We start from the raw sequence: 12,542 nt of genomic DNA on the forward strand, positions 1-12,542 counted from the left end.
ACATGTGTACATTTATTTGAATGTGTGGAGTGTGTGTTTTTATTGCCAAGAAAGTCAGCTCTGTTTCTTAATTGTCGCTATAACCACGATTCAGGAAATTCTATTGCAACATCGATATGGTATGCACATCTTTAATTAGGCTAGTGCAGTCTGCCTGTCACAGCAACTGATCCTAAGTATTCTTTTTAGTCTACTTGAGGCTTTAAAATGTTCTCGCTTTTTAGAGAGACATATTTTGGCCTCATTAAATTGTTAAGCAAATCAATATACAGCCCTACAACTCGACTGCTATGTTCTAGAAAAGCTGTGCGTCTTCACTTAGCACATCTTTAGGTACCATCCGAAAGGGCACTCTTCCCCAAATACCTGAAATCCCCTGCAGCTTTGGTAGGTTAGGGCTCTCCTGTCAGGTCTGAGGGGGTCATCTGTCATCCCCACTGACCACCTAGAGGGTCTGGCTGTGGCATCCTACTGCCCCCCAGAGCCTGATTCTCCTATCTAGTAGTTAATGCAAATAAGTTGCAGGTTGCCTGCTCTGAGAAATGTCTTTACACCAGGTCACCAACAAAAGAGACAACACAATCACTGATTCCATGGTCTGGAAACTACAAATAGAATCTAGCCTAAAGTTCATTTCCTTCTCTTTCCTCAAAATCTAACATGATCTCAACAGGGAGACACAGTGATTACCTGGAACCAGTACCTTAGTCTTTGACAACTTCTTTCTGCCACAATTAATTTAAAATGAATTGGTAAAATTTACATTAAGGAGAAAGCAGAGTTCTCAGGATATTGCCAACCATAGATATATTTTTTTGGAAACACATATGGGTATTATATGATTTTTACTACATCCAAGATCAAATGATAATAAGCAGCTGCTATAAAGTTATAGATGAGGCTCCCCAAGTTCAGTCTGGTTAAAGTGGAGGGTTGCATTATTAACCAGTCGTGACATGAGAGGGCAAGTCTGAGCCGCTAGTGGGTCAGAAATTAAAGTGGGGGTGGGATGCAGCGGAGGTACAGGGCTTACTGCAAAATCTAAATCACTCCTGGTCCCAGCTTCACGGTGGCAGTGCCTCCTGGTGGTTGTCAGCTCAAACATAAGCACTGATGAGGAATTCTGGGTTCTGTGGCCAGCGGGGGCTTTCAGAATTTCAGCACCCACCAAGTTGGTTGGCACTCATTTTGCTTCCCTGCTTCTCACGATTTTCCCTCCCTCAAAGGGAAGAACCTTAGCCTATACTGATTAAGAAAGGAAGGGGGACCAGAACTCATCACATTTTTAAAGATAACAAGAGAATCAAATTTCGCTCCCAAGCAACTCAGCTCTCCAGTGTCCATGAAATCTTCAGCCTAATGCTGCCAATCCCACCCTAGCCTTTGTTTAGACAGTACTGAAGAGACAATCTTTCCTGCAAAAATTTCTGCTCAGAAAACCTTTGTCTAGTGACAGCAATGTCTGGACCAGCTGAAGCATTGGGCATGTCTGCAGATGCTCTAAGTCTGAAAATCATTGCTGGCATGTCTACATGTTTAAAAAAAAATTCTTGTAAGTCTGGTGGTTTCTAGAAAGCATGTGCTTTCTTCTGAGAAACTGCTGAGGAAACCTCAAGGACCAAGATCTTAAAATAAATAGATCATCTTGGTGACTACTTGACTCAGCTCAGCTACAGCTATTGACCTTTCTCCGGATTAGAATAGAGTAAACAGGGACACAGAAGTATGTGGTCATTTTTGAAGACAGGTTTGGGGGCCACTATTATAGTTATTTGCCCCAAAACATCAAATCCACCACTTACCATTTTAGCTATATTACCTTGGCTCTTGAATCTTTTTTTTCTTCCTGAGTCTTATTTAATGCAACTGTCTCTGGGAAGGATTGCACTTGAAGCCATTATTCGGTGATGACCAATACACAGAGCATTTGGGAGTAAAGGACAGACAGAGGGGCGGGAAGGGTAGAATTTTGAGAAGGAAAGATGAAATCAGACAGGAGGGAAGTAGAGAGCCACCAAATTTTGTTTTCCTCCCAATTTAGCCTAGAAGTATCTGAGTTTGAAGGGAAATCTATCATTCTTTTGGGGTATTATACGTTGTTTTTCAACTTCCATGCAGTATTTTCTGCTTTGTGCCTGTACTGCTGTGCAACATGGGGCCTCCCTTTCTATCATGACTAGAGGAATAAGCTACTTGTACATCTGCTAGTTTTTGCACAAAATGTAATTGCCTATTTCAAATATTTCTAGTTTATTTTAGATAGGTTAATACCCCATTGTTTGTTTTCAGTTATTTCTTGCTGTTAAACTAGGCGAAATGCTTTGTGTAATTCCCAGTCAATAAGTATCTTACTTGGGCTCAGAATGTATTTTTAATTTTTTATTGTGAAATAGACATGCCAGAAAGTGCACACAACATGATGGTATATTTAATAAATATTCAGAATGTGAACAGCCATGTAACTTCCAGCTGGATCAAGAGACGGGATGTTGCCAATATCCCAGAAAAACTCACACTAATCACAAACCACACATTTTTCTCAGAGGCAACTGCTCTTCTCACTTACGTGATAATTTCCTTGCTTTTTTTTCTTTTCCTTTTTAGTTCTACCTCCTATACATGTCCTTAAACAACATCATTTAGTCTTGCTTCTTCCTATGATCTAAAAATTGAATCACTCTGTATTCTTTCATTTTTGCATCTTTTGCTCAAAATTATGTTTAAAATTCATACATGTTGTCACATACGGCTTCATTTTCATTGATTCCAGCACGACTGTAACCATTCTCCTACTGATAGACATGTCGGTTGCTTGCAGGTTCTAGCCGTTAGGAATGATGCTGCTGTACACATTGTCCACACCTCCTACTGTTTGTGCTCACTCACGAGTGCCTCTAGTGAATACAGAGATGACTGGAGATGCTGGGATGTGGGGTGTGCAGATCTTTAACTTTACCCAATACTGGGAAGCTATTTATTTCAAAATGGTTGCTCCCCTACTAGTACATGAGAGTTCCTATTGTTTCACGTCATCATCCACACTTGGTATGGTCAGATTCTTGATTTTTTGCCAATCTGGTATTTACTGTATAGTGATACCTCCATGTGCTTTTGTTCGCCTCCCACTGTGGTTTTATTTTGCAAAACTCTGATTTCTAATGAGATTGGGAATAGCTGCCTATACTTACTGCCCTGAGTCCAGATTCTTTAAAATTTAAATACCATAATCTGGTGCTCTGGACGTTGGTATTTTGGTGTTGTTCGTACTAAGCATTTCATGTTATAACTGATAAGCAAGGGGGAAGCAAAAGAACTTCATTCATTTAACATCATTTAGGAACTGGACATCTCATGCACTTTGCCCTAATTAATCTTCAAAATAACTTTGCCAGCTGCTACTGTTTTTGTAAGTGTGAGAACTGGACTCAAATCATGCCTGTGTAGTATAAAATTACAGTAGTCTGTAGTCTAAAAACTCTTTCCTGTGGTCATATCTCTGCCCAGGAAATTACCTCCACAAGATCAAAATAATGATCCTGTAGTAAAGTCATTGTATTAAAAACTATACCAAAAGAATTTCAAAGGTAGCCTGGTTAATATGACTAAATAACTGCAGCCCTGGGTCAGTTTTCCCCTTAACACTCCAAAATCCAATCCATTAATATTTAAGCAAATGAAAAGCTCTTTGATATTGGTGGGATTTCCCTCACGAGAATAACCTGTGAGACACTTCAGTCACATGTTTCACTTTCTGCCCATGACAGGCACTTGTGAAATGATTAACATGAGCCAGTAGACTTACAGAATATTAAATGACAGCCAGAAATAAAAATAACAAAAGACAAGAGTGAGACAAACTATTCTCTAAGAGATACATTGTGATATAGATAATCAAGTGATTAAGACACTCAACAAATTCAAGCAATGGACACTTTTTAAAAAATTAACTTAAAACCAATTAAAGGCTAAACATCAAGCAAGGCCCTAAGAATTTATATGTTATTAATGGTGCCTTTTTCTTTTTCACTATAAATGTCTAATAAAAAGCCTATAAATCCTGCAGATACAGAAACAATTTTCAAAGAATCAAACCACTCAGAAGCAATGACTCAGGTATGATATTGCCTACAAAAGGATATAGACCAAGCCAGTTTTCAACATCCCTCCCTGGTGCTAAGAATAGCTCTTAGGACAGGAGTGGCATTCTGTGGGCAACTCTCCTCTCTAGTATCTTTACAAAATGACCTTTCAGTGGGATCTGATACAAAAGTCTTCCCAGTGATGTAGACACACTAATGATTTGTGCTTTTGTCACCAACAAATTCCAACAGGCTTAGATGTTGCATCTATGAATATTAACCTCGCATTCATTCCACTCCATAGAAACAAATAGTGAAAACAATTTTATTAATCACTTCCCTACACTTCATACATCTTGTGAGGATCTTTTTTTTTTTCAGCCTCACTCCGTGATGCAAATCCTTGCTTGTGAAAGTGCTAGCACAGTGTGCACTCTCTAGCTGTCAGTATACTCCAGCCTCCTCTATACCACCAATTGGCTATAAAGATCTAGAGGTTCAGTGATTATAGGATTTAAATGATTTTAACCCCTTTAAATTTGAAAACTCTTTAAATCCCATTATCTCTGCAGCCACTGAGAATTTTTAAATCAGCTTGGCCTTTTCCAGCTCCAGGTCTAAGGATTACAGAGTTTTGAAGAGTATAAATGCTTCTCTGCAATTCTACAAAGAGCTGTCCCCAACCAGTTGACCTCCAGGAAATAAAGCCAGTCAGTTCTCCTGCTGGGAACTGCTGATCAGAGTTTCTAAATGGAAAGATGTGTATGTTATGCCACAAACCACCAGGAAAACAGGTAATTGCTTCCTCAACTCCACATGAAGCCAGTGAGTCAGGAGATTTGACGTAGGAGGGGCAGCAGATTTTAGACATTTGTCAGTAAATGTCTAAGAATGAGAAAACAGAAATTGTCAGGGTCCCAAGGAAGTTTACCGGGGCAGAGTAAGTTCAGTGACTGGAAGCCACCTGGCTCCTAAAGAAAAGCTGTTACCATGGTTACCCTCAAACCCTAGGTCTGAGGTCTTACCTCTTGTGTCCTCACGTTTATGTAGCCATAGTGAGTTCGAAGGGGCCGCCGGTATGTATAGGAGAAAGGTATCCATTTTGTACCAGGTTGTCCAAAGCAGTTTAGCAGCAATGGGAAATTCACTTCGTTTACAAGGCGCACAACCAGCAGGAAGAGGAACGCTGCTATGAAGCTCACTGCAATCACAGACTTTCTCTACAAGACATTCAAAAAAAGAAGAATGACTTTCAACCAAAAGCAGTCTCAGAGAGGTTCCTTTAGTCGTCTTCCTTTTTCTTTCAAAGGGCTCAAAGGACTTCGTCATTTAGGATATTTCACTGGGAGACAGAAAATAATCATTTGGTGACCAGGTTGCCTTCATGTGTGGAACCTGAGAGAAAGCAAAGCAGATTTCTTGGATTATCTTTTCATCCTATCCCTATGCTTTCTTACCTTCTTATTTTCCTTGATGACTCTTATTCAGTTTTCAAAACCCAAATTAGACATCTCCAACTATAGGAAGCCTTTCCTACCTGCTCAGTTCCCTCCCCACTACCTTCCCATCAGCCCCAACCTATCTACCCTAATAAGAGGTAAGAAGTCCCACCACTCTCACACCTCAACAGCACTTCTATTGTTGTACATTTTTCATGGTATATATAATTCCTTCTGTGACTTTTCCTCCATGTAATTCTGTGTTCCTGGGGAACTGGGGTGTACTGTGCCATGTCGCTCTGTGTTTCCCAGGCCCTTAGCACAGTCTCTTACATACTGCAGGCACCCAATAAACGCTCAAGTGAATGAATGAATGGATTTTTCATTCTTACAGATGCAATCTCATTATCAATCATTATTCTGTTTCTTTACCTTGCACCCTTTACAGGCAGGAAACTTTCTGCTATAGGATATGCAAAAGTAAGGTTCAAAAAGGAGTAGGAAAAAAAATCCATGCCAAGCAGCGTAAGAACATCCCCTAAATGTGCTGCCATCAAACCAGAGCAGGAGCAACTGCATCTGACTAGGGTAGGGAAAGGAGAGATGTATTTGAGATTGAGCTTGATAAAACGCTTGTGTTTTAATCAATAGAGATGTGTGAGCAAAGCTTTCTAGGTAGAGGGAACAGAGTACGGAGGCAAAACAACATGCGTTTATTCATAGCCGCATTATTTTAGTGGAGCACAGAGAAGAAGAAAAAGCTGAAAATACAAATGATAACTTTATGGACTGTCTCAGATACCAGGCTGAGTCTCTACTGAGTTTGTTAGATGATGGAAAATCAGAGGAGACTTTTCATTGTTTGTTTGATTTTTGAAATGCTACAATATTGTAAGTTATAATCAAACACCAGTGTTTAAGGTGCTTTGGAGCAGACAGAAAGGTAGGCAGCAACTAGTTAGGAGAATGTTCCAACTGGCAAGGACAGAGGAAATGAGGGACAGAAACTAGGGCCGTAGCACACGAAGCAGAAACGTGAGAAAAGACAAGAGGAACTCAGCTTAGATGGAAGACAGAGAATCTGGCTACTGATTGGATATAAGTGGTGGATAGAAAATTTAGAAATGCCTGAGGTTTTGAGTCCAGGCAACTGCAATGATACTGGTCATATCAGGAGAAACCAGGGTGATCAGGGCAGGAATTGATTTAAAAGAGTAAGAAGACAAAGCCCTTGACTTTCTAAGTCCAAGTTTTCAGGGACTGATGGGTCTTCAGGGTGAAGCCATCAAGGGGTCAGGCAGGAAGTCTAGACCAAGAAAAAAGAGCAGAGCTGAGGGCAGATGTCAGGAACAACTCTGCCTTGCCTCCAGGGTGAAGATACAATGAAATACTCCTTCCTGAAGTTGCGCTTGGCCCTGATTCTTCTTCAAACTTAAGGGAAGCCAAATAACTTTCTAGGAATAACAATGTCTGTTGTTGCCGTTGTGTTTTTAGCCCGCCACTTCCTGGTGGAATCAGCTGCTTTTTGATCCTTATAGAATGTCTCAGAGGAGAGAAGAAACCCAAAGCTGGCCCCTGTATCCTCCCTGGGACCACAGCCATCACTTCCGTAAGGGCAGCAAAATGAAGCGACGGCGTCAGAGACACCCAAAGGAAGTCTTCACTCTTGCTCAGTTCCTGTAATTTATAAAAGCTCTATCCATGCCCCTGTCTAGCCAGCCTAATTTTCCAGTCATCTAGAAGTCCCTTGAGTTCTGCCTCCACAAAACTCCTTATCTCACCACTAACTACCACAACCTTACCTCATTTAACCTTCTAATCATGAAAAACTGTTTTAATTTGCTTCTCTGTGGAATCATTATGTCCATAACATTGCAATGTGTCAAGGTAACACCTTAAACGAGGTGATGGATCTTACAAGTTTAAAGGGACATACAGCAGAACAGATGGCTAAATAAAAGCAAAGGGACAAGTCACCCATTAAGTAAGCAGGTAAGAACTTTTGTACCACCACTCGGTAGCTTGTTGCAAAGCAGCAGCTTGCTTTGAAGGAGACCCAGATGGGATTTGTGCCTTTGGCTATTCCAGAGCCCAGCATGGCTCTTGGCTTCTCTTGGCTACTGCATTGCATGGCATGGCTGGGGGCTTGGGGACAAAAGCGTGGAGGGCCTTTCTGAATTCACTGATCTCGTGTAGCAACACATACAGAACACATCCAGGAGAGGAAAATAAATTGGCCATTTTGAGAAAAACTTCAAAATGGAATGAAACCTCAGTTGTCAAAGCCTGCTCCCTAGTAATCCATGTCCACCTCCCATGTTCTATCAAAGGGAACCAAATAAGAGGTGCGGAGAGGATGAGGGGAGCCAAGGGGGAGTGGGAGCCAGACACAGACTCCTCTGTGCAGACCTGGGAGCACAGTGCAACACGGGCTCCTTTCACAGCTCCAGCTCCAGCCCCACTTCTGTTGTGTTGTCTCAACCTGGTTCTTGGACTTTCTTCATGATTTTGTATTCTTGTTTAACATGAAAGCATTCTTATCATGCTGCTAAAAACAAACAAACAAACCTGAAATTTCACTAGCAAAGGACTAATGTCAAGCGCATTCTGTGTTCCAGGCACAAGTTCTACAGGACTCAACACGAAGTACATTCTTCCAGTAGTCACTTCTGTCAGATCGGGACCTTGAGCTTCAACAACTACAACAAAACCCATGCATGAGTCTACTCGAAGTCTACACACACTAGAACGCAGTGAAAATGTGTATGTGTGTTTGTGGGAGTTGGGGCAGTAGCGAAAAATCAATATCCATGATATACATGAATATATTCACTCCTTCAAGTCAAAATTGCTCATTGAGCCCATACTCTGTATAGACTTGGCAAGGTGCTGAAAAACAGAAATAAAACCATAAAAGACAGACAGACTATGCTCCTGAAGAGTCACAATTTAGTGCACCTGGCAAATAAACAGAAAATTATACCACACGTCAAACGAGGTGATGGAGGTAATCACAGGGCGCTGTGGCAGCCCAGAGGAAGTGGGGGAGTACTGTGCATGCAACAGTCATTCAAAGAATGCTTGTCTGAGGAGGTGATGTTCAAACAAAGTCCCGAAGAATGAGGAGTTAGACTAGTGGAGATGGAAGGGCATTCCAGGCAGAGGGAACAGCATAGACAAAGGCATAGACATTTTTGGAAGGCCTTAATTTGGTCAGAAACATGCAAGTCATTTGGAAGAAGAATACACAGACTGTATGTGGTAGGAGATATGCTGGGAAGTCAATAAGGTTCAAATCATAACAAAAAATAATAAGCCACATGCACTACGTCAGATGCGATCATCTGTCCCATCTACCTTACGTTAGGATAATGGAAGGATAAATGCATACAAGTGCTGTTTTATAACTAAAACATGCTTCACCTTCCAATCAGGTGAAAATGTATCAGTCACTTCATTTTGTTCCAATTTGCCATTTAATACACATCTTGTTTCCAGTTGTTTGACTTGAGTTTATCCCATCAGTTGCTTATTCTTTCAACTGTCCTGAGTCCATCAACAATCAGCAAATTAGACTCTACCTGTTTACACATGTGTTCTATGTCTAACAATTTTGTTTAAGTTAGTGATCACTGCTGCCTTTACTGAAGTAATCAGAGTATCCCCAAGATTCAACAACCAGCAATTAGGTAAGAGAAAGCAACAGCAGGTACTTGTCAAGGTTACGATGCATAAGATTTGGTTCGACAAACTTTTCATACTGCAGAAAACAGACATAAATTTAAGTCATTCCCCTAATATCAGAAGCATGAACATTAAATGATACAATGGCTGGGAAAAGCAAAGCACATTTCTGGGCACGTGGTGAGCACTCGATGGAAGCACTGAATGGAAGATGTCACTTTTATGATATAACTACTCATTGTGAGAGCCTTGGTGGACATTAGCCAGAGGTGAGCATTGGCCAGCCTGCGTAAACCAAGATGAGAACTTAGAGACAGCTTTTCCTTAAATATTCCAAGCAGCTGCAAACACTTGAACTATTCAGTGCAACTCATCCACACAAGCGATGAGAGAATGTCACTGTGCCCAAATAGATCTGATGAATTGCTTTAGGGAAAGCTTTTTCCTTCTTTTGGGCAAGTCTGAAGGGGCCTTTAACAGCTGAGACATTTAGAATTTAATCCCCTCTGTGCTGCAAAAATATGCATCAAAAATGTGGCATTCCAGTTGCTCGCTTTTTAGAGTAGGAATATCATTTATCAGACTTTATAGCAGAAATACCTATTTCAAAATAAAGCCCACAGAGAATTCATGATTTAGGAAGAAAACAATTGCAGAGGTTTGGACCTAGCAATTTTGAAACCTATACTAACATTTTTATGTTTTTATTCTTTTTACCACAGCCTTTAACCACAGAATGATTCTCTACCTTTTAAGGTAGTCAGTTGCTAGATTTTTGGCTTCTTTTTCATAAATGATAAATAATAATATAAAGGTATATTTTCTACTTAAATAGTATTATTTAATAACTGAATCAGTTGCTTTCAGGGTAGAATAGTGCACTGTTATCCATATACTATCATTTACTCAATAATAAATATGAAAGCACAGTGTCAATTGTATTATTTATATCAGAGCTCAGTAACTTCACACATTGATGAGACCCTACCCATTGCTTATCTGTGACCTTATCAGATACACTTTCTTCTCCCACGTAACAAGTTGTGTCTTCAATGTATTTCTACCTTGTGCCTTTAGTCAAGCTCTAAATCTGTTTCTCCCTTAATACAATAAAGCTTCTTCCCATTTGCACAAGGATGAATTAGCAAAGCTCAGAGCATATAAATAAAACCTTCATTTGTTTTATTTTATTTATTGAATCAACACACTGAATCCTGCCTGTTAAACTACGGTGAATTCCGGGGAAAATCTCACTCATTTGTTGAGGGGATAAGAAAAGGAGGGTTAAGAAAAGGTGGACAATCCTAGACTCGGTGGCGTCCACACAGGAGCTCATCCAGGGCAGCCTTAGGCAGCATAGCTGGTAAAAGCAGCATTGAGGTCATCAAGAAGAAAGTGGTTAATGTCAAATAAGATCAACATAGGCGAATGAGCAGCATTTCAGAATCCAGGAGGCTGACAAAGAAAATGTGGTAAGGTAAAAGCAATGCATTCTGAGAGCAGGCTTTGAAGAGAGCAGAGGGAGTGAAGCGAGAGCAGCAGGCAGGGATCTGATCGTAGGAAGCCTCGTATATCATGCCAAGGAGTCTGGACTTTCATCGTAGAATCCAAAGAAGGGGTCTAAGTGTGGGATAGAGAAGGTCAGACTTGATGGTGGAATGCTCACTCTGAAGGTAGTGAAGTCAGTGGATGGAGAGGTGGGAAAGACCCTTCAAGAAAGACAATGACAAAAGCCAACAATGGACCATGACTTCAGATATCACTACTGGACATTAAATTCTCAATAAGAAAACTGTAATTGTTACTTTAAGAGACTGGCTTTTCTTCTCCTAGTAGGGACACTGAGAATAAAGTCTAGATATAGCAGATATGTGTAAATAATCATCATAGACTTAACAGAAGATACTATTAATGTGTTATTAGTTGGAGAAATTCGTCTTTAATTCCTATTTTCCAGATAAAGAAATGGAGATATAGCGATGCTGAGTCACTTGCCCAAGGTCACAGAGCACGAAAGTAGCAAAGACAGTAGCAAAGACTCAGCTGTTCTGACCCCAGAGCCTGTGTTTTAGTGTATGAATTAACTAGGCAGTTCACTGTTACTCATATCAACTGGAGCACTCTTATAGGATTGGTTCAGGAATTTTTTAAATTGGTGCTAGCTGTTAGTAGATTTTGTAATACATTTTGTCAATAAGCAAAATACCTAGTTCATATGGAAAATTAAGAGACTGATCTGAAGCATGGTAATTATATTTATTTCAAAATCAGTAATTTGTGGACAAATTTAATTCTGGCTCTACTCCCAGTATTAAAAAGAACAACAACTATTAGCTAGCAGTATGGGAAAATAAAGCAATTATTCTTGCACTTCTGCTAGAGAATATTAGGTACCCTTCATCATCAATAGTATGGCATCTTAAGGCAGGCAGTTTATAGAAACCAACATATCAGAATGGCTCTGTCTTCCTTTCTCAGCTCCACAATTCCATAATCTTTTTATTCAATGAAGTGCAGCCAAACACCAAAGTGTTGATGGCTTCTTTAAATACATACATACATATATAAGTAAATAAAATTTAAACATTAAAATTAATTTTAAAGTAGCAGGATATCTTCAATATGGTGATCTACTTTAAGAATTTGGAACCATGTCAACATGTCACCTTCAGACATGGGTATAGTCCGGTAAGAATTATAAATCCCACACACAAAACCCAAAGCAATAGAGTTCTCATGGGCACCATTGTCATAAATTTTTCTGGGCAAAAAGCTAGTCCTAGAGAAAAATTATAGGTGGCCAAAATTTTTTCAGGGATTTTTTTTTCCCCAAAAGAGACTTCCTATAGCTGCAAACAGCATAGAGAAGTTCAAGATAATGTGAAAATTATGAGCGTCAGATGGCATGATAAGAGGTCACACTGAACTTTCTAACACTTATTTTAAAACCATAATGAAAAATGTCAATGAGTTTTCAATGTGCCTGCATATTTTTCTTATTTTATTTGAGGAGGGTATTTAGGTTTCCTGGCCTAATTTGATTTTCAAACTGCTACCATATCAAATGAAAACAGTCATGGTTTTATTCGCTGAGTCAGTTTCATTTGTGAAATTATATAAAATCAGTTGTATATCACTTTGCCTCTTCATCTCTATTGTATTGCTTCAGCATACGTCCTTTCACATAGCAGAAAGGAATCACAGTTCTTCAGAAACACAAGATAAGGCTGAAGACTGATACTGAATATGTTGAAGCATGGGCCCAGCAGGCCAAGTCTCCCAGGGCGGCCGTGCAGCTAGGCACCAAGAAATCTAATCCAAAAGGCTGCTTCTCAGGATG

General features: G+C 39.9%; 1 protein-coding gene across 2 annotated transcripts in view; it reads right to left on the reverse strand.

The window, feature by feature from the left end:
- The window catches only part of ST6GALNAC3 (ST6 N-acetylgalactosaminide alpha-2,6-sialyltransferase 3), a 313,387-nt gene that overhangs the window by 96,396 nt on the left and 204,449 nt on the right, over nt 1-12,542 (reverse strand). For both annotated transcript variants that reach the window (XM_031683503.2, XM_072974194.1), the window contains exon 2: nt 5,105-5,299. In XM_031683503.2, coding sequence (XP_031539363.2) covers nt 5,105-5,299 — 195 coding nt within the window. The remainder of the gene's footprint in view (nt 1-5,104; nt 5,300-12,542) is intronic.

This window comes from Vicugna pacos, chromosome 13 (genome assembly GCF_048564905.1).
Source record: "Vicugna pacos chromosome 13, VicPac4, whole genome shotgun sequence".
In the NCBI taxonomy this organism is placed as follows: Eukaryota; Metazoa; Chordata; class Mammalia; order Artiodactyla; family Camelidae; genus Vicugna; species Vicugna pacos.